General features: G+C 41.9%; 1 protein-coding gene across 4 annotated transcripts in view; it reads left to right on the top strand.

Moving 5' to 3' along the window:
• The window catches only part of SCAPER (S-phase cyclin A associated protein in the ER), a 423671-nt gene that overhangs the window by 326300 nt on the left and 77126 nt on the right, over positions 1-20245 (top strand). For all 4 annotated transcript variants that reach the window (XM_027521864.1, XM_027521861.1, XM_027521865.1 and 1 more), the window contains one exon: positions 10699-10931. In XM_027521864.1, coding sequence (XP_027377665.1) covers positions 10699-10931 — 233 coding nt within the window. The remainder of the gene's footprint in view (positions 1-10698; positions 10932-20245) is intronic.

The raw sequence follows: 20245 nt of genomic DNA, 5'->3' as shown, positions 1-20245 counted from the left end.
AGGCCCTGGGAAGGAGAGAATGGAGAGTTATTGTTTCGTGGGTATAGAGTTTCAGGTTTGCAAGATGAAAAGAATTAAGGGGATGGATGGTGGCGATAGTTGCACAGAAATGTGAATGTATTTATTACCACTGAACTGTGCGCTTAAACGTGGTGAAGAGGGTAAATTTTGTGTTACATGTATTTTGCCCCAACTTTTTAAAAGACAAAAATGGGTTAAAAGAGTAGATGCCTCATGATAATTGTCTCATATACCTTAGAAGGTGATATAGCCCAGCCTCTGGAATCAGACTACCTGGATACAAATTCTAACTCCATAATTAGCTAACTTCTAATTTTGAACCAATTTCTTTGCTTCTCTAAAACTCAATTTTCTCACCTATAATTTGGGGGTAAACAATAGTACCATTCTCAAAAGAATTTTGTAGTCTTTTAAAAACACTTGTTAAGTACATATATGAGGAACTGAACATTAGTTACGAGGGGTAGAACAGTGTATGAAGCACATTTGTCCCAGTCTTCACAGAGCTTCTGTTTTACCAGGTATGGGAAGTAGGCATCATGAGATTAATTACGTGATTAGCGTTGTGACACATGCAAAAAGAACGTGTACAAAGTACACTAGGAAAGCGTAAATGGGGACTGACCAAGTCAGGAGGGTCAAGAAAGGCCTCCCAGAAGAAGTCACGTTTACATTAAAATCCTGAGGCTTTAGTTTTTGCCTGTTAGCTAGGCAGAAGGGGAGGTGAGAGGATAATCTAGGCAGAGAGAATAGCTCCTGAGAGAGCCCTGAGGTGGAAAAGAGCTTGTGGAATTCAGGGAACCAAAGAAAGGCCATTGAGGCTAGATCCTCGTGAGCAAGAAGTGAAGGGAATCAATTTGGGCAAGTGAGGTAGATTGGGGCCAAAGCTGGACTTTGTAGGTTCAGTTAAGTTTCTGACTTTAGTCATAAATGTACACTCTGGAAGGGTGTCAGGTACAATCAGAAATGGACTTTGGGGGAACAAATATGAATGCAGAGAAACCAATTAGATTGTCAGAGTAGTCTGTAAGAAAGATTATGATGACTTGGACTACTATAAGTATGGCCATGAAAATGGAGTCAAGAAATATTCAGGATGTAGAATTGGGGTGTGTCTATGCTGAGTTACTTCAGTTGCGTCTGACTCTTTGCGACACTGTGGACTGTGTAGCCTGCCAGGCACCTCTGTGCATGGGATTCTCCAGGCAAGAATACTGGAATGGGTTGCCATGCCCTCTTCCAGAGGATCTTCCCACCCCAGGGATCGAACCCGCATCTCTTGCATCTTCTGCATCGCAGGCAGATTCTTTACCTCTGAGCCACTGGGGAAGCCCTTAAAATTGATAGGTTTTGGTAATGGATATGTAGAGTAAGGGGGGCCTCCCAGGTGGCACTAGTGATAAAGAACCTTCCTACCAATTTAGGAGACATAAGAGTTGCAGGTTCGATCCCTGGGTCTGTAAGATCCCCTGGAGGAGGGCATAAGCTAAGCTAAGCTAAGTCGTTTCAGTCGTGTCCAACTCTGTGCGACCCCATAGACAGCAGCCCACCAGGCTCTGCCGTCCCTGGGATTGATTCTCCAGGCAAGAATACTGGAGTGGGTTGCCATTTCCTTCTCCAATGCATGAAAGAGAAAAGTGAAAGTGAAGTCGCTCAGTCATGTCCAACTCTTAGCGATCCCATGGACTGCAGCCTACCAGGCTCCTCCATCCATGGGATTCTCCAGGCAAGAGTACTGGAGTGGAGTGCCATTGCCTTCTCCAAAGGAAACCCACTATTCATATTCCAGATAGATGGCTTTATTTGAATAATTTCATGATCATAAATTAGACCTACAGAATCATAGACACTGAGAATAAAAAGAGGCCTTAGAGATTAACCATTCCATCCTCCTACTAGGAAAGAAACAGTGATGTTGGGATAAATCACTATACATGAAATCAGGCGTTCTGAATTTGAGAAGCTGTGTTATCATTTACTGACTTCACAAGCTTGTTCAAGTTGTTTTACCTGTCTGAGCCTGTTTTCTCACTTGCACAATAAGGATAATAATAAATATATTTGAGAGTTGCTGTAAACATTTAATGAATTAAAGTACCTCTCATCATCTTACTTCAAACAGACTCAGCAAATTTTAAAGCCAAATGCCCTTAATTTATGCAGAAAGACTGGGGACACACAGGTCATGTTGGTAACAATGGCTGAGGTAGAATGAGACCCTACCCTCCTAGCTCTCAGCACAGTAATCTCAACACATCGGTACTGCTTTGTAAATGCTTCTAGAACCTACTCATTCTTTCATTCCACAAACCTCTAAAAGCACCAGGTAGATAGTAGGCACCTTAATTGCAGAGACAAATAGCTTACAGTCCAGTAGAAAAGACAGATTGCTATTGTTGTTAGTTACTAAGTCGTGTCCGACTCTTTGCAACCCATGGACTGTAGCCTGCCAGGCTTCTCTGTACATGGGATTTCCCAGGCAAAAATACTGGAGTGGGTTGCCATTTTCTTCTCTAGGGGATCGAATCCAGGTCTCCTGCATTAGTAGGTAAATTCTTCAGTGCTAAGTCACCAGGAAAGCCCAGAAAAGACAGATAAGAGACATTTAAAATGCACTGCTGTTTGTGCTACAATAAAGCAGAATGTGCACAGGGTATTTGGAGACTGCAGTGAAGCACATGACTTACGTTGGCAGGTGGGGGAGATAGAAGACATACCCCGTAGAGTGCAGCAACTGAAGCAGGAGTAAGAGGTGAAGAAGTAGAAGACTGCATGGAGAAGGGGGTGATGGGCAAATTCCTTTCTGCCTTCTACTCACTTTACAGATTCATCCAGGGTGACTGCATATTGTACATTTTTGATTTTTAAGTGCTGGTTTTATTTTTAACTCTTGAATAAGTTACAACAATATCTTTTTTTTTTTTCCTGACCTGGCTTTCTTTTTTTTATTTTATTTTATTTTATTTTTAAACTTTACAATATTGTATTAGTTTTGCCAAACATCAAAATGAATCCGCCACAGGTATACCAATAATATCTTTTTAATTGAAAATCAGTGTCTAAGTGCATTCAACAAGATATTTTTCTAACACCTTCTACATAGTCAGCGGGCTTCCCAAGTGACTCAGTGGGTAAAGAATCCACCTGCCAGTGCAGGAGATGGAGGTTCAATCCCTGGATAGAGAAGACCTCCTGGAGAAGGAAATGGCAACCCATTCCAGTATTCTTGCCTGGGAAATCCCATAGACAGAGGAGCCTGGTGGGCTATAGTCCATGGGGTCACAAAGAGTCAGACATAGCTTAGCGACCAAGCACACATACACATAACCAGTGTTGTGTATGGAACAGAAAGGCGCCAGGAACAGAAAGAAAGTGAGGTCGCTCAGTCGTGTCCGACTCTTTGCGACCCCATAACTGTAGCCTGCCAGGCTCCTCTGTCAGTGGAACTTCTAAGGCAAGAGTACTAGAGCAGGTTACCATGCCCTCCTCCAGGGGATCTTCATGACCCAGGGATTGAACCCGGGTCCCCCGCATTGCAGGCAGATGCTTTACCATCTGAGCCACCAGGGAAGCCCAGGAAGTTGTTTTAGGTGCCAGGAACAGACCAGTGAACAAAACAAAATCTCGCCCTCGTGGAGCTTATATTCTAGCTTTGGGAGACAGGAAATATCAATACATAATAGTTCAGAAGGTGACCATTGCAGTGGGAGAAAAATAAAGCTTGAGTAAACAGGAAAGGGAATTGGGTTTGCTGGAGAAGGCTGTAACTTAAAGAGGTAGTCTGGGAAGGCTTATAGATAAGGTGGCATTTGAATAGAGAACTAGCAGAAGAGGGGGAGTGAGTCATGAGGATACCTGGTAGAAGAGTATTCAAGCAGAAGAGATGATAGAGCAAGAGCCAGCAGAGTGGAGCACATGAATTTAGAAAGATTACTGAAGAAGTATCTCAGGAAGGGGCTCTTTGGCCATTATGCATTTTTGGACTTTAACTTTGCAGAAGATAAGAAGCCAGGGATTCTTTTGAGTAGAAGAATGATATGATTCAACGTTAATAGCAAAGAAATTTCCAACCATCAAGACCACTAAGCCATGTACTATAGAGTTTGCTAAAATTATTTTATTTAGGATTTTGACTGCATAAAATGTATAGTCTGAAAGGCATAAATGTATTAAAAATACAAATGTATTTGGGATAAAATACAACATCCTCTAATACTGTCTTAATATTGTTTGTGGAATTTTTAAAACATAACGTTGGAAAACTATTAGCCATTCCTATGTAATTTCTTTTCGTGCTTTCAAGCCAAGTAAATCATCAGGGTAAATATCTTTCGTGACTTCTATTTTTATAACATAGCATGTCATAATGTAACATGAGCATGGATGTTTTATGAAATATCAGTGGTGCAGACTGCTGTGTGTCTGAAGACAGTTTAGCTAAGGGAGTAAAATGGTGCCAACAGCGCAGAAGCCCGTGTCTGATGCTGGAGCCCTTCTACGTTTTTTTGCCTTTTTTTTTTTCCCCTTATACTCTGACACTGACTTGGTAGGACCTTTCTAAACAATCTCCTTTTGGTTCTTAGTGAGTTTAATTCATATTCCAACCATTGTGAACACACTGTACAACTTAAAAATACTTAAACCCAACTTCACAATACTGAAAATTAGTTGGAATAGTATTACCACTGATTACCAAGTTAATTTTGTCTCTCATGGAATCATATTACAGAGGGATAGATTTATACTACTAATAAAAGCATCTTTCTGGGTTGCAAAAAAGAATGTAGGAAGTTTTTGAAGCATGGTAGGAGGTATTGGGGGGAAAAAAGAATATGAGCTCGTCTTTTAAAAGTGATAGTGACTTAATTTAATTTTGCTAAAACACTTTGCTTCAGGCCTTGGCCCTATAGATATTGGGTTTCTCCTTGGAGTAGGTTTAGAGAACAGTACTAATTTCAGCCCTGATGGTTTCTTTCTTTTTAGGAAAATCTCTTTCTCCCCTGGACCATGATTTCCTCAACTATAAAATGAAACAATCTGATTCTAAGTTTCTTTCTAAATCTAAAACTATATGAAATATCTGCAGATTTTGAGAGGGCCAAATGTTTTTTGAGAGGAAGGAGAAATTTAATAACTGTATGTACATGAAATCAACTTATAGTTTGCTGCTTCTGTGAGAGTAAGATAATGACCACACCAGTGTATCCTAAAGAAATATACTAAAGGAAATACCTTGCATCCATTGAAGAGAAACTGTGGCTTATAGATTTCTGCCTCAGAAGTGACAAATTGAAAGGAGCCAAAAGCTACATAGCTCTGATTTTTCCCAGGCCAAGCCTGGCACATTCCAGCAGGTGGTAAAGTCACACGCACGGCTGCATGCTGGGAAGGTAACCTTCCCCTGCCCTCCACAGACCACCCACCCCAGGATGGAATGTGTTCCAGACTCAGGTAAACCAGGTGTGCAATAGACAGTGGGCGGGGGGAGGGGAGGATGTTGCTAGAACACCTTTCCTAAAGGACAGGCCCCTGAACGTGCAGTGTGCCCTTGGCCCAGCAGCAGTGTTAGAAGGAAGTTCAAACTCAAGTGTTAGGGTTTAAGCGTATATCAGAACTCTAGATATGCACTTCATCTACTCAGTGTCCCAGAAGAGCAGGCCGCTAATGAGTTACTTTACCTCTGGCAAGTAACAGTGATAGCCAGCCAGACAAAGACAGCAGTGCAGAGTGCTGCTCTGAATAGAATGGCCTCTACCGTGTTAGGTACCTTCTCCTTAAAGTTTCTCTTTATCAAGTCTCATTCTTGAAGACTAGAAAGAACCTTTTGTCTAACTGAAGATAAGCCCTTTCATACCTTAATTCAGGCAGTTTTGAAATTCTTAGATGAAACATCAGTTTCCTATTAAACATTGCAGTAAAATGATTTTAAACTAGCAGAAGAAAAATCTATGTAGAAGGATGGGGAAAGCTTCTGTGACCGTTTGAGTAAAATGATGTCCTGATGAGACAAAGTCTTCACCAAAGCAAAAGAAAACTATTTTCAACAGTGAAAGGATCAATGTTAAATGAGGAAATTAGAGAGAAAAACAGATTTGGGGGGAAATCTGATGAGGTGAGGGGCTGAGACTGTTGGAAAATAAGAAATCAGGGTGAGAAAAAGAAAACTTCAGTACAGTGAGGGCCTTTGGACTCGGGTACCTGGTCCCAGGGTTCACCATGACGAGCCTAACAAATGGGGCTTGGCTCCTAACAAGGAGGAGAGCTCCTTGGCTCCTGCAGACCACAAGGGTTCTTCGTATAATTGGCAAATTGTTAGAGAAATTTTTGCATTTGTGTTTAATTTATAAGAAACTGGTAAAATGGTGTTTCTAAAATTAAGCAGAAATCCCCAATAGAAGAGAAAAATCAAAAGTTGTCAGCTGTGAACAAAGAATATAAAAATAGTGTAAACATATATCTGATTTACTTGACCTTGATTGAGCTTATTTTAGGGGACTGATGAAGAAGTGACGTTTGGTCCCTGAACCACATTTATGGTTTCTGAATAAGAGGCTTAGTATATTTCATTCATAATTATTCCAACAATCTTTAAATAAAATATTTTCATGCTCTTTGGTACGAGTAAAGTTCTTATTAATTAAGAACTTTTAATGGAAAAGACATCAGAAAGGCAGTGTTTGACCCATGATCAGTTTTCACCTCCTTCCACTAGAGACAGTTTCTCCAGAATTCTCAGAAAAAGAGATGGCCAGTGGGAAGTTGGTGTGGGGTGAGAGAAAGTACGTGGCTTTAGAGTCTAACAAACTCAGGTTCTAATCCCAGCTCTTTAACTATAGCTGTGAAACTTGGATGTGTTAACTGCTGTCTCTGACCTTTGAGATGTTAATCTGCAAAAATTAAATGTGATGGTATAAGCGAAGTGAAAGTGAAGTCGCTCAGTCGTGTCCGACTCTTTGCGACCCCACGGACTGTAGCCTATCAGGCTCCTCCATCCGTGGGATTTTACAGGCAAGAATACTAGAGTGGGTTGCCATTTCCTTCTCCAAATCGTATGGTATAAGGAAAATGCTTAAATACTTGGCATAGAAGAAAACCCTAAGAAATGTTAGTTTTCATCATTTTTTCTCTGCACCCCACCCCAAATAAGTTGCGGTTCATAATTTAGCCTTTTTTTTTTTAATACCTTAAGGTTGTCTTTTTGAGCATAAACAGGTATACTGTTTTTCAGTTCAGTTCAGTCACTGAGTCGTGTCTGACTCTTTGCGACCCCATGAATCACAGCACGCCAGGCCTCCCTGTCCATCACCAACTCCTGGAGTTCACTCAGATTCACGTCCATCAAGTCAGTGATGCCATCCAGCCATCTCATCCTCTGTCGTCCCCTTCTCCTCCTGCCCCCAATCCCTCCCAGCATCAGAGTCTTTTCCAATGAGTCAACTCTTCGCATGAGGTGGCCAAAGTACTGGAGTTTCAGCTTTAGCATCATTCCTTCCAAAGAAATCCCAGGGCTGATCTCCTTCAGAATGGACTGGTTGGATCTCCTTGCAGTCCAAGGGACTCTCAAGAGTCTTCTCCAACACCACAGTTCAAAAGCATCAATTCTTGGGCGCTCAGCCTTCTTCACAGTCCAACTCTCACATCCATACATGATCACAGGAAAAACCATAGCCTTGACTAGACAGACCTTTGTTGGCAAAGTAATGTCTCTGCTTTTCAATATGCTGTCTAGGTTGGTCATAACTTTTCTTCCAAGGAGTAAGCGTCTTTTAATTTCCTGGCTGCAGTCACCATCTGCAGTGATTTTGGAGGCCCCAAAAATAAAGTCTGACACTGTTTCCACTGTTTCCCCATCTATTTCCCATGAAGTGATGGGACCGGATGCCATGATCTTCATTTTCTGAATGTTGAGCTTTAAGCCAACTTTTTCACTCTCCACTTTCACTTTCATCAAGAGGCTTTTGAGTTCCTCTTCACTTTCTGCCGTAAGTGTGGTGTCATCTGCATATCTGAGGTGATTGATATTTCTCCCAGCAATCTTGATTCCAGCTTGTGTTTCTTCCAGCCCAGTGTTTCTCATGATGTACTCTGCATATAAGTTAAATACTGTTTTTAATAAATAATAATTTCAGTGCAAAAAAAAATGAGTCCAGTAAAAGCAATGAGTCTCAGATTGCAGAGCCTTTAGTATTCTTATATCTGTTTTTTTCTTGAGCTTCAAGAATAGTGTCATGTTGTGCTTCCCTGGTAGCTCAGTTGGTAAAGAATCCGCCTGCAATGCAGGAAACCCTGGTTTGATTCCTGGGTCGGGAAGATCCGCTGGAGAAGGGATAGGCTACCCATATCCAGTGTTCTTGGGCTTCCCTTGTGGCTCAGCTGGTGAAGAGTCCACCTGCAATGCAGGAGAGCTGGGTTCTATCCCTGGGTTGGGAAGATCCCCTGGAGAAGGGAAAGGCTACCCACTCTAGTATTCTGGCTTGGAGAATTTCATGGACTGTACAGTCCATGGAGTTGCAAAGAGTCGGACACGACCGAGTGACTTTCACTTTCACTTTGCTACCTCTAAAATGGCCACCACTTCTCCTTCATATTGTTCTTTCTGTTCTACTATAAACCAGTAAGCTACAGCTTGCTACACTTATTTGTAAAATCAGAGTCTACAGGGTCTAAATGTCCTTACGGTAAGCAGAGAATCTCTGTTTCTTTGACCATGGACATACTGGATATTCAAATGTTAGATGAGCAGGTGATTAAATAAATGACATTAATTTTGGTATCTCAGAAGTCTTTAATATCTTCATGATTCTCAACTGTATTTTTAAAAGATCTGATTACTGGGTAAAAATGCTTCTAGAAAAGGGAAAGATTGCTAAGAGCATGTGTATAGTGTTTTATTTGAAATATTTAGTATCAGTACTAGGTTTTTGAAATGAAAGGAATATGAAAATTTGTGATATATGAAGAACCCTGACATCACCCAGAAATGTGTTTCTCATATTCTTTCTGTAGTTTGCAAAAGAAAAGGAAAGTTGTGCCTTCATGGTGATTTGCCGAGTTGTAAATGTGAAGTATTTACCTAAAGTCGTGTGACCTGCTGGAGGAGGAACTGGAACTTGAACACAAAGCTATCTGATTCCACCTTTAAACTTTCTTCCTCCCCATCTCTGGCCTGTTGTCTCTGCCCCTTTCTTGGTAGCAAGGTCTTCAGGAGCCTCTGCTCCTGGGAAGAGTGAACCCTTAAGTAGCCAATATCACATGCCAAAGCACAGAGTTCCCAGCCCGGTAATTACATATCTAGCCACGGTGCTTCCAGTCATCCTTCTCTGTGAGAGCTGCTGTTCATACCCAGTTGTATTTACTGCTGGTAATAGTAGGAATCATAGTAAGAGTGGCAGTTGCTACTTCTTTTTGGATGGAGCAGATGACACTTCCATGGGCCTTGCCTATGAGCCAGACGTTGTACTAAGGCTTTACATATGTTGACTCATTGGATACTGTAATTATCTTCATGTGACAGTTGAGGAAACTGAGACACAGAAAGGTTAAGGAACATGTCTAAGATCATATAGCTGGGGCTGGAACCCAAGCCCAAGTTCTGACTCCTTGTCCAACTTTTAACAGCCATATTACTTCCTGTAAACTATAAGTAAACAGCTCAATATGACCCTGTGTATTAGGGGAAATACTATTATATTTTACCATTTTGTAATAAGAAATGCAAATTTTTTCCTCATAGAGGAATTTAGATTAGATGTTTTAAAAATCTACTTTGACAAGAAACAGTGCTATTGTGGGAAGGGGGACACCTTCCAGGGCCCAAGAGTGGGCTCTTGTCTAACACTCAGAAATGAACTGTCGGAGGAGACATGTGCTGACAAAACAAGAGACTTTATTGGGAAGGGACACCCAAGTGGAGAGCAGTAGGATAAGGGAACCCAGGAGGACTGCTCTGCCATGTGGCTCGCAGTCTCGGGTTTTATGGTGATGGGATTAGTCTCTGGGTTGTCTTTGGCCAGTCATTCTGACTCAGAATCCTTCCTAATGACACACACATTGCTCATTCAAGATGGATGCCAGCAAGAAGGATTCTGGGAGGTGTTGGACACGTGGTGTCTCTTTTTGACCTTTCCTGAACTCTTCTGGTTAGTGCTGGCTTATTAGTTCCGTGCTCTGTACCAGGACCTCCTGTTGTAAAATAACTCACACACATGGTTACTATGGTGTCTGACCAGGATGGGTGGTTTCAGTCAGTGTGCTTCCCATAACAGTGCTATCAATTAGCCAGTTGGTTTGTTTTCTGAGTTTATACAAATTTTTAATACTTTATGCAGTTGAATAAGTAATATTTATTGAGTGCTTATTATATGCTTAGGATGACCTAAGCATTTTATGTCATTAGCTCATTTAGTCCTCACAAGAACCCCATGTTATTGGTAATGTCATTATCCCTGTTTTATGAGAAAATTGAAAATTGGAAGTAGCGACCTGCCCAAGGACACCTAGCTACTAGGGGCAAAATTGAGATTTGAACTGACAGTCTGACTTTAGAACCAGTACTCAAGCATTCAAATAGCACTTCTAGAATTTCAAAATTATTTATGATTCCAGAAATTTTCCATATCATCTCTGTTCATTTTTGGTGGTTTTATTGAAATACAATACTGTATTTTTTCCATCTAGGTTTATGTTCCAGATGAAAATAATGCTATTTTGGGAAGAAATACAAATAAGCAAGTTTTCGAAGGCTTGACAACTGGACTTCTCAAAGTCAGTGCTGCGGTTTTTGGCTGCCTGATTGCCAATCGACCAGATGGAAACAGCCAGCCAACTACACCAAAAATATCAACACAGGAAATGAAAAGCAAACCCTCACAAGGTGATGCTTTTAACAGTCGAGTTCAGGACCTCATCAGGTAAATTTCTAGATTTCTTAAAACTTGTTTGTTTAAAAAAAATATTTTAAAATAATTTTAAGTCTCAGGGCCCATGTAATGGCAATTGTTCTCACACCATCCACAAATTCCTGACAGAAAATATACCACATTTTGTAGAGAGAAGGAAAATCCTATTAATGAAAAGCAGTATAGTTAAAGCTCATCTGTCATTCTTGGTATTTAATATTCAATATTAGAATAGGTAGTTTCCAAGCTTTTTATAACTGTTTTTGCTGTCAACTCTTTCCAACTCAAAGAATTTCTAAGAATTCCCCTATCTCAGGTCATCTCTGCTTATAAATTTGGTTCAGATTTTAGGTACTCATAATAGCTATCATTAATTGTAGCACCCATTATTAATAATGTATTGTGTTGTTGTTTAGTTGCTAAGTTGTGTCTGACTCTTTGCAACCCCGTGGACTGCAGTATGGCAGGCTTCATTGTCCTTCACTATATCCCAGAGTTTGCTCAAACTCGTGCATTGAGTTGGTAGCCTCGTTTTGTCAGAACTCTCCACTATGACAAAGAACTCTCGACTCCCGGTGTGGAAAGGAAGAATCTTTTAGGGGCTTCCCAGGTGCCACTACTAGTGAAGAACCAGCCTGCCAGTGCTGGGGATGTCAGAGACAAGGGTTCAGTCCCTGGGTTGGGAAGATCCCCTGGAGGAGGGCATGGCAACCCACTCCAGTGTTCTTGCCTGGAGAATCCCACAGACAAAGGAGCGTGGCGGGCTACAGTCCATAGGGTCGCAAAAAGTCTGACAGAACTGAAGCGACTTAGCGCAGAAAGTGTAGAAACTCTAGAGGACAATGATATCCTCTGGATCCTCTGTAGTTTTGCCTCAAGTGACGCTAATGGTAAAGAACCTGCCTGTAATGCAAGAGACATAATTAGATGTGGGTTTCATCCCTGGGTCAGGAAGATCCCCTGGAGAAGGACTTGGCAACACACTCCAGTATTCTTGCCTGGAGAATCCCATGGTCAGAGGAGCCTGGTGGGCTACCGTCCATAGGATCACAAAGAATTGGACACGACTGAAGTGACTTAGCTCGCACACACTCCACTATGACCCTTCTGTCTTTGGTGCCCATGCAAGGCATGGCTTATAGTAGCTTTGTTGAGTTACGCAAGGCTGTGATCCATGAAGGGGAGTAAGGTATTGTAGTAGAGGCTTTGCAGCCCTGTAAGTGTAGGATTTCTAATTCAGACTTTGTTCAGTTCAGTTCAGTCGCTCAGTTGTGTCTGACTGCTTGCATCCCCATGGACTGCAGCATGCCAGGCCTCCCTGTCCATCACCAACTCCCAGAGTTTCCTCAAACTCATGTCCATTGAGTCAGTGATGCCATCCAACCATCTCATCCTCTGTCGTCCCCTTCTCCTCCCGCCTTCAATCTTTCCCAGCATCAGGGTCTTATCAAATGAGTCATTTCTTTGCATCAGGTGGCCAAAGTATTGGAGTTTAAGCTTCAGCATCAATCCTTCCAATGAATATTCAGGACTGATTTCTTTTAGAATGGACTGGTTGGATCTCCTTGCAGTCCGAGGGACTCTCAAGAGTCTTCTCCAACACCACGATTCAAAAGCATCAATTCTCTGGCGCTCAGCTTTCTTTATAGTCCAACTCTCACATCCATACATGACTACTGGAAAAACCATAGCCTTGACTAGATGGACTTTTGTTGGCAAAGTAATGTCTCTGCTTTTGAATATGCTATCTAGGTTGGTCATAACTTCTCTTCCAAGGAGCAAGTGTCTTTTAATTTCATGGCTGCAGTTACCATCTGCAGTGATTTTGGAGTCCCCAAAAAATAAAGACAGCCACTGTTTCCACTGTTTCCCCATCTATTTCCCATGAAGTGATGGGACCAGATGCCATGATCTTAGTTTTCTGAATGTTGAACTTTAAGCCAACTTTTTCACTCTCCTCTTTCACTTTCATCAAGAGGCTCTTTAGTTCCTCTTCACTTTCTGCCATAAGGGTGGTGTCATCAGCATATCTGAGGGTATTGATATTTCTCCCGGCAATCTTGATTCCAGCTTGTGCTTCATCCAGCCCAGCGTTTCTCATGATGTACTCTGCATAAAAGTTAAATAAGCAGGGTGACAATATACAGCCTTGACGTACTCCTTTCCCTATTTGGAACCAATCTGTTGTTCAAACTTTGTAGGTAAGGAAATTGCTCAGCGGGGTTAAATGCTTTGCCCAAGGTTATGTAATGCATAAGTTTAAAATTTAAATAGGAGAATTGAGACTGAAACTCAGGTCTATCTGGACTTCCAACAGCTGTGTATTTTCCTCTACACAAATGTGGCAATTTCTAACACCTGTTTAAGGTCAACCCTGTTTCCTTCCATGGTCACCTTTTCTCCAGGGAAATTTATTCCTACTCTGACATTCAAATTCTTTTTCCCTGGTGAATCTGGAATCAGATAGGACATTTAATTTCCCAATAGGATTCCATCTGGTGTTAATCAATTACCTGTCCCACCTAGCAGAAACTCCTCTGTGATCTGCACTGATCTCTGACTCCCAAAACCCATGCAATTTGTTACTCTTTGAAGCTTATAGTAGGTTAATAGGAGAAAGAGAATGCCCTCTTCTGCATTCGCTTCTTTCTCAGTTCATAAATTTCATCTGGTCTCTTGTAGTGCTTTCTTGGAAACAGTTGTTTCATTCAGGATCTTTCTTACCCTTGATTACTTTGTTAACTTGTCCCTTGCAGCCGCCTGCCCTCTCTCCCCAAGCATATTTATTGCTCGAGAGTACTAGGCAGGCCCTTTGGGTCCACAGACCATTTATCATGCAGCACTTGACTTTGACCCTCCCTGGCCTTTCTCTCTGTTGCTTGATCTCATTCAATTTCCCCATGTCCCTTTGGTCTGTAGAACCTGGCCCTCCCTGCTGATAAATGCCATTGAGTCCCAGCATCCTCCCTTGGGCTACTGTGTGATGCAGCAGCCCTGCATTCTTGTCATCCAGACAACTCAACTACAGTGAGCCAGAAGGCCCAGCCAGATGCTTCAGTGCAATTCCAGTGGGCCTTCCAGGAGACAGTACCTACATTTTTACACTTATTATTATAGTTACCAGATCCTTCATTAAAGAAAAAAAGGTTATTGGGGGGAAAAAATAACAGTGGTGATCTGCCAAACCGAATAATTCATGTAACTTAAAAAGGATGATAGGCAATTACAGTGCTTCAGAGCAAAACGATGTCACTCTATCTGGCTTGAAGCACTTTTGGTAAATATTGTTTTCTTGTAGATAATGTATTGTTAGCTGGCTTGATGATCCCTGTGTGTAGGACCACAAACTCTATCTCAGATCTTCCTAGTGAAGCAAGCAGAATATATGTAAATAGTCTCATGCTTTCTTTCTCACCTTCTCAAATATGAACCAACAGGAAATCTCACTCCACTCCCTGCTGCAACCTGCGCCTTTTTGTCGGTTTATAAATCTCTAGCATTGCAAAGTTGTGAGCGAAGCATTCCAGCACAGTTTTTGGCACTGCTGTCTTGCCTGTACTACTAAGGTAGAGCTGGAAGAGGGTACATCACTCTGACGTATGTCCCTTTTCTCTTCTTATCTGGCATGGAAGAGGCAAGAGGGTGTCTAACCGAGATGAGGTAATAACAGTGTTTATTCTCCCTATTTTAGAAGGTTCAGTCAAGGTTCTAGCCCTAAGAGATCCTCAGAAATATCTTATCACCTCAAAATATTGCCACTTGTACTCACTTTATGCCAGACACTTTACAAGGTCCTGGGATACAAAAACAAATTAAAAAAAAAAAAAAAAAACCTTTAACAGAATATCCAAATAATATCTTTTGGCTATAAAACATTGGAATTTTTTTGTAAGATGCAAATATTGGCAATTTCAAGTGTTTAGCATAGTTCTAGGAAAGCAGTATTATGTATAGGACAGAAAAAATTGCAATGTGAAAAAACAAACTGGTTTGAAATTTGCCAAGGAAATGCGTCAGTCCTGAGGCTCTGCAATTCGGTTTTTTTCCTGGCTTTATTGAGACATGGGTGGACATATATAGCGTTGTGTAAGTTTAAGATGTACAAGGTGATGATTTGTTACACATATATATAGGGCAAAATGATTACCACAGTAACTGTTAGTTAACACCTCCATCACCTTACATAATTGCCTTTTGTGTGTGTGTATACTGAAACATTTAAGAGCTACTGTTTAGCAACTTTCAAGTATGTAGTGCAGTACTCTAGCTTTTAGTCACCATGCTGTGTGTTACATTCCTAGAACTTACTCATCTTATAAATGTAAGTTTGTACCCTTTAACCAGCATCTCCCCCTTTCCCCTACCCACCCCCAGCATTGGGCAGCAACCATTCTACTGTTTCTGAGAGTTCAACCCTTTCAGATTCCACACAGTATTTGCCCTTTAACTGTCTGACTTATTTCACATAGCATAATGCCTTCAAGGGCAACCCATATTGTTAGAAATTGCAGGATTTCCTTATTTTTTTATGGCTGAATAATATTTCATTTTATACACACACACACACCACTTTGCAGGTGTGCTCAGTTGTGTCCAACTCTATGGAATTTTCCAGGCAAAATTACTGGAATCGGTTGCCGTTTCCTCCTCCAGGGGATCTTCCTCACCCAGGTATCAAACCAATGCCTCTTGCATCTCCTGCACTGGTAGGCGGATCCCTTACCACTGAGCCATCTGTGTGTGTGTACGTAGTCGCTCAGTTGTGTCCAGCTGTTTGCGGCCTCGTAGACTCTAGCCTGCCAGGCTCCTTTGTCCATGCAGATTCTCTAGGCAAGAATACTGGAGTGGGTTGCCAGGCCTCCTCCACGGGATCTTCCCAACCCAGGGATTGAACCCAGGGCTCCCACGTTTCAGGCAGATTCTTTACCATCTAAGCCAACAGGGAGGCCCATGAGTACTGGAGTGGGTAGCCTCCAGGGTCTCTTCCTGCATTGCAGGCGCATTCTTCACCAGCTGAGCTACCCGGGAAGCCCTCTGAGCCACCTGGGAAGCCCTATATACAACTTTACCACTTTTCTTTATCCATTCATCTGTTGATGGACATTTAGCTACTCTGGATAATGCTGCAGTGAACATGAGAGTGCAAGTATCTCTTTAAGATAATGATTGATTCCCTTCAGATATATACCCAGAAGTGGAATTGACAGACCATACGGCGCTTCTGTGTGTCATCTTTGGAGGAATGCCGCACTGGTTTTCATAGTGACTCTACAAATAGACTTTCCCACCAACAGTGTACAAGGTTTCACTTTTCTCTCTGCATCCTGCCAGTGTTATTTCCTGGTTTTCAGGGTCTCTCTTTTGTTTGTTTTTATACCCACCCTGACAGGTGCAGGTAGTGTGTCACTGTGGTTTGGATTTGATGTCCCTGATGGTTAGTGATGTGGAACATCTTCTCCTGTGTCTGCTGGCCATTTGTATCTGTTCTTTGGTAAAACATGTATTCAGGTGCTTTGCCTATTTTTAATTGAATTATTTGTATTTTTACCATTGCGCTGTAGGAGTTACTACAACAATTTGGAAAACATAGAAGATCACAATGCATTTTTTAACATACAAGCATTGTCTTTAATCCCACCACCCAAAGATAATCACTGGTTTTAATTTTGGTTTTGGTGTAATATATGTGGTTATTTTATGAAAACAAATTGTAATACTTATACATACTTTTTATGTCATACTTTTTCGTCATACTTTTTAATTTATTTTTTTCCAAATCAACAGAAACTTGCAAATGAATTTCTACCGGCTTTCCAAGCATTTGATTATGTGGCATTGATTTGCTTCGTGCATGTGTGCTAAGTCATTTCAGTCATGTCCAACTCTTTGTGACCCTGTGGATTGTAGTCTCACCCCTCGGTCCACAAGAATTCTCCAGGCAAGAATACTGGAGTAGGTTGCCATGCCCTCCTCCAGGGGATCTTCCCGACCCAGGGAACAAACCGACACCTCTTATGTCTCCTGCATTGGCAGGCCACTTCTTTACCACTAATGCTACCTGAGAAGCCCAAGGTGATTTGCTTCAGGTGACCTATTACTTAAATAGGTTTATTCTAGCATTTTACTATTATAGATAACACTGTAAAGAATATCTTTCCCTATAATTGATTATTGTTTTCTATTAAACTTTGAGAAGCATAATTTGGGGTCATAGAATGTGTATTAAGGATTTTGATCCAAATTGCCAAATTGTCCTACACGGAGAGATCAAATTGCCAACATCTGCTGGATCATGGAAAAAGCAAGAGAGTTCCAGAAAAAACATCTATTTCTGCTTTATTGACTATGCCAAAGCCTTTGACTGTGTGGATCACAATAAAATGTGGAAAATTCTGAAAGAAATGGAAATACCAGACCACCTGACCTGCCTCTTGAGAAACCTGTATGCAGGTCAGGAAGCAACAGTTAGAACTGGACATGGAACAACAGACTGGTTCCAAATAGGAAAAGGAGTACGTCAAGGCTATATATTGTCACCCTGCTTATTTAACATACATGCAGAGTACATCATGAGAAACGCTGGACTGGAAGAAGCACAAGCTGGAATCAAGATTGCTGGGAGAAATATCAGTAACCTCAGATATGCAGATGACACTGCCCTTATGGCAGAAAGTGAAGAGGAACTAAAAAGCTTCTTGATGAAAGTGAAAGAGGAGAGTGAAAAAGTTGGCTTAAAGCTCAACATTCAGAAAATGAAGATCATGGCATCTGGTCCCATCACTTCATGGGAATTAGATGGGGAAACAGTGGAAACAGTGTCAGACTTAATTTTTGGGGGCTCCAAAATCACTGCAGATGGTGATTGCAGCCATGATATGAAAAGACACTTACTCCTTGGAAGGAAAGTTATGACCAACCTAGATAGCATATTCAAAAGCAGAGACATTACTTTGCCAACAAAGGTCCATCTAGTCAAGGCCATGGTTTTTCCAGTAGTCATGTATGGACATGAGAGTTGGACTGTGAAGAAGGCTGAGCGCCAAAGAATTGATGCTTTTGACCTGTGGTGTTGGAGAAGACTCTTGAGAGTCCCTTGGACTGCAAGGAGATCCAACCAGTCCATTCTAAACGAGATCAGTCCTGGGTGTTCTTTGGAAGGACTGATGCTAAAGCTGAAACTCCAATACTTTGGCCACCTCATGTGAAGAGCTGACTCATTGGAAAAGACTCTGATGCTGGGAGGGATTGGGGGTAGGAGGAGAAGGGGATGACAGAGGATGAGATGGCTGGATGGCATCACCAACTCAATGGACATGAGTTTGGGTGAACTCTGGGAGTTGGTGATGGACAGGGAGGCCTGGCATGCTGGGATTCATGGGGTCGCAAAGAGTCGGACACGACTGAATGACTGAACTGAACTGAACTGAACTGAGAGATTACATATGAATATGTCCTTGTACCTTCAGCCTAGACAGTGTTGAATAGCATCATTCTTTTGAGTCTTAGCCAGACTGAGAGGTGAAAATATTTCATTTCTTTATATTAGTAGTGATACTGCACATTTTTAAATGTTCATTGGCCATTTTAAATAGGACTTCCTTGATGACTCAGACAGTCATTTGTGAGTTGCCTATTCATGTACTTGCCCATTTTCCTATTGGAGGTATTGAGTTTTTTAGTTATAAAAGCTCTTGGTATATGATAAAATCATTAGGCACTTGCATAGAGGAACAACCATATGAAGAGGTAGCAAGAAGACAGCCATCTGGAAACCAAAAAGAGCAGCCTCATGGGAATCCAACCCTGCTGGCACCTTAATCTTGGCTTTTTTGGCCTCCAGAACTTTTCTGAGATATGGACGGAATATACTAAAGAACAGCCAACCATCTTGTACTATGAAATGGATCCCAGTGCTGTAGATGATATTCCTATTTGTCAGGATCAGTGTTCATTCCCTGTGGTAAATGCTCCATTTATAAGGTCTTCATTCATTGTTTGTGAACTTATTGTGCCATCAAACAGATGGCCTCACTAGAAGCCCAAATAGTAACTATCCATAGACAAGAACCACTGTGAAAACTCAGAATAAACAAAGTGAGTAAGCCTGAAGCATCTCCCACTAGACCTCAGAGACCAAGAAGTACCTCATTAGAAGGGTAAGAGGAGCAGCCACACACCGCACTCCCACAGGCCAGCACAGTGCTACATGCAGGCCCCCCAAGCCTGTGGTTCCTCCAGTACTAAGAAGGAGCCCAGATGGACATCTAGCTCCCCCAGCATTGTGGGACACTTCCACTTTGGTCTCACCTAACAAAGATTACTGGGGGAATCTGCAGGGCTTGACCACTGGGGAGCAAATAGAACAGGGGAGTGTGGTGCTTCAGCACTCAGATCTTGGTGGACTGTGCTCCTGGCTACTGTGGTGCCCAAGCAGAGATCCCAGGCAGCAGCTCTGCCCATATACGAAGTTGAGCTGTCGCCCCATCTGGTCAGGGAATTCAGTTGCAATTCTGCTGCTTAGGGTCCCCAGGCTGTACCAGCTATAGAGCTTGTTTTACCATGCAGCCTGGGCAGGAAAACAGGTCATCATCTGTGCCCTCTTGCTCAGCATTACCTTCATTTCTGACTATACAGGAAGGTCAGCTATGGAACCTAGGCAGCTGCAGAGTCCAAACTACAGCCCTGTTCAGGCAGGGAGTCAAGCCAGCAGCCGTGTCCAACTGTTGAGCTCAGCTTCTGACCCCACATAACCAGGAGGACTGAACAGTAACCTTGGGAAAGCTCAGAACCCAGCTATGGTCCCATCCTCAGCTGCAGAGTATAGCCTGCACCCCACCCTGTAATGGAGCCCAGACAAAATTCTTCTCAACCACAGAGACAGTTTCTAGACCCACCCATCTATGAGATACAACTGGAGACCGCTTCCAACCAGAGAGGCCAGCCAGCAGTCTTGCTCAATATCAGAGCACAGCCAGCAGCCTGATCAAGAAGCCCAGCCTCTGGCACAGCCTTTCAGAATATTGAAGAAAAAACTGCCAACCAAGAATGCTGTACTCAGCAATGCTGTCCTTCAGGAATGAAGGAGAAATACTTTCTCAAACAAAAAAAGCAGAGGAAGTTCATCACCACTAGACCTCCCTTACAAGAAATACTATAGGGCGTTCTTCAGGTTTAAAGAAAAAGGTGATAATTAATAAGACAAAAACATATGGATGTGTAATACTCACTGGTAATGCTAACCATATAGTCAAAATCAGATCTCTGGTATTATAATGGTGATACATAAAATTCACTTACAAGCTAGTTTGAAAGTGAAAAATCAAATG

Source organism: Bos indicus x Bos taurus, chromosome 21 (assembly GCF_003369695.1).
Source record: "Bos indicus x Bos taurus breed Angus x Brahman F1 hybrid chromosome 21, Bos_hybrid_MaternalHap_v2.0, whole genome shotgun sequence".
NCBI classification, from domain to species: domain Eukaryota; kingdom Metazoa; phylum Chordata; class Mammalia; order Artiodactyla; family Bovidae; genus Bos; species Bos indicus x Bos taurus.
This window is presented reverse-complemented; position numbering and strand designations above follow the sequence as displayed.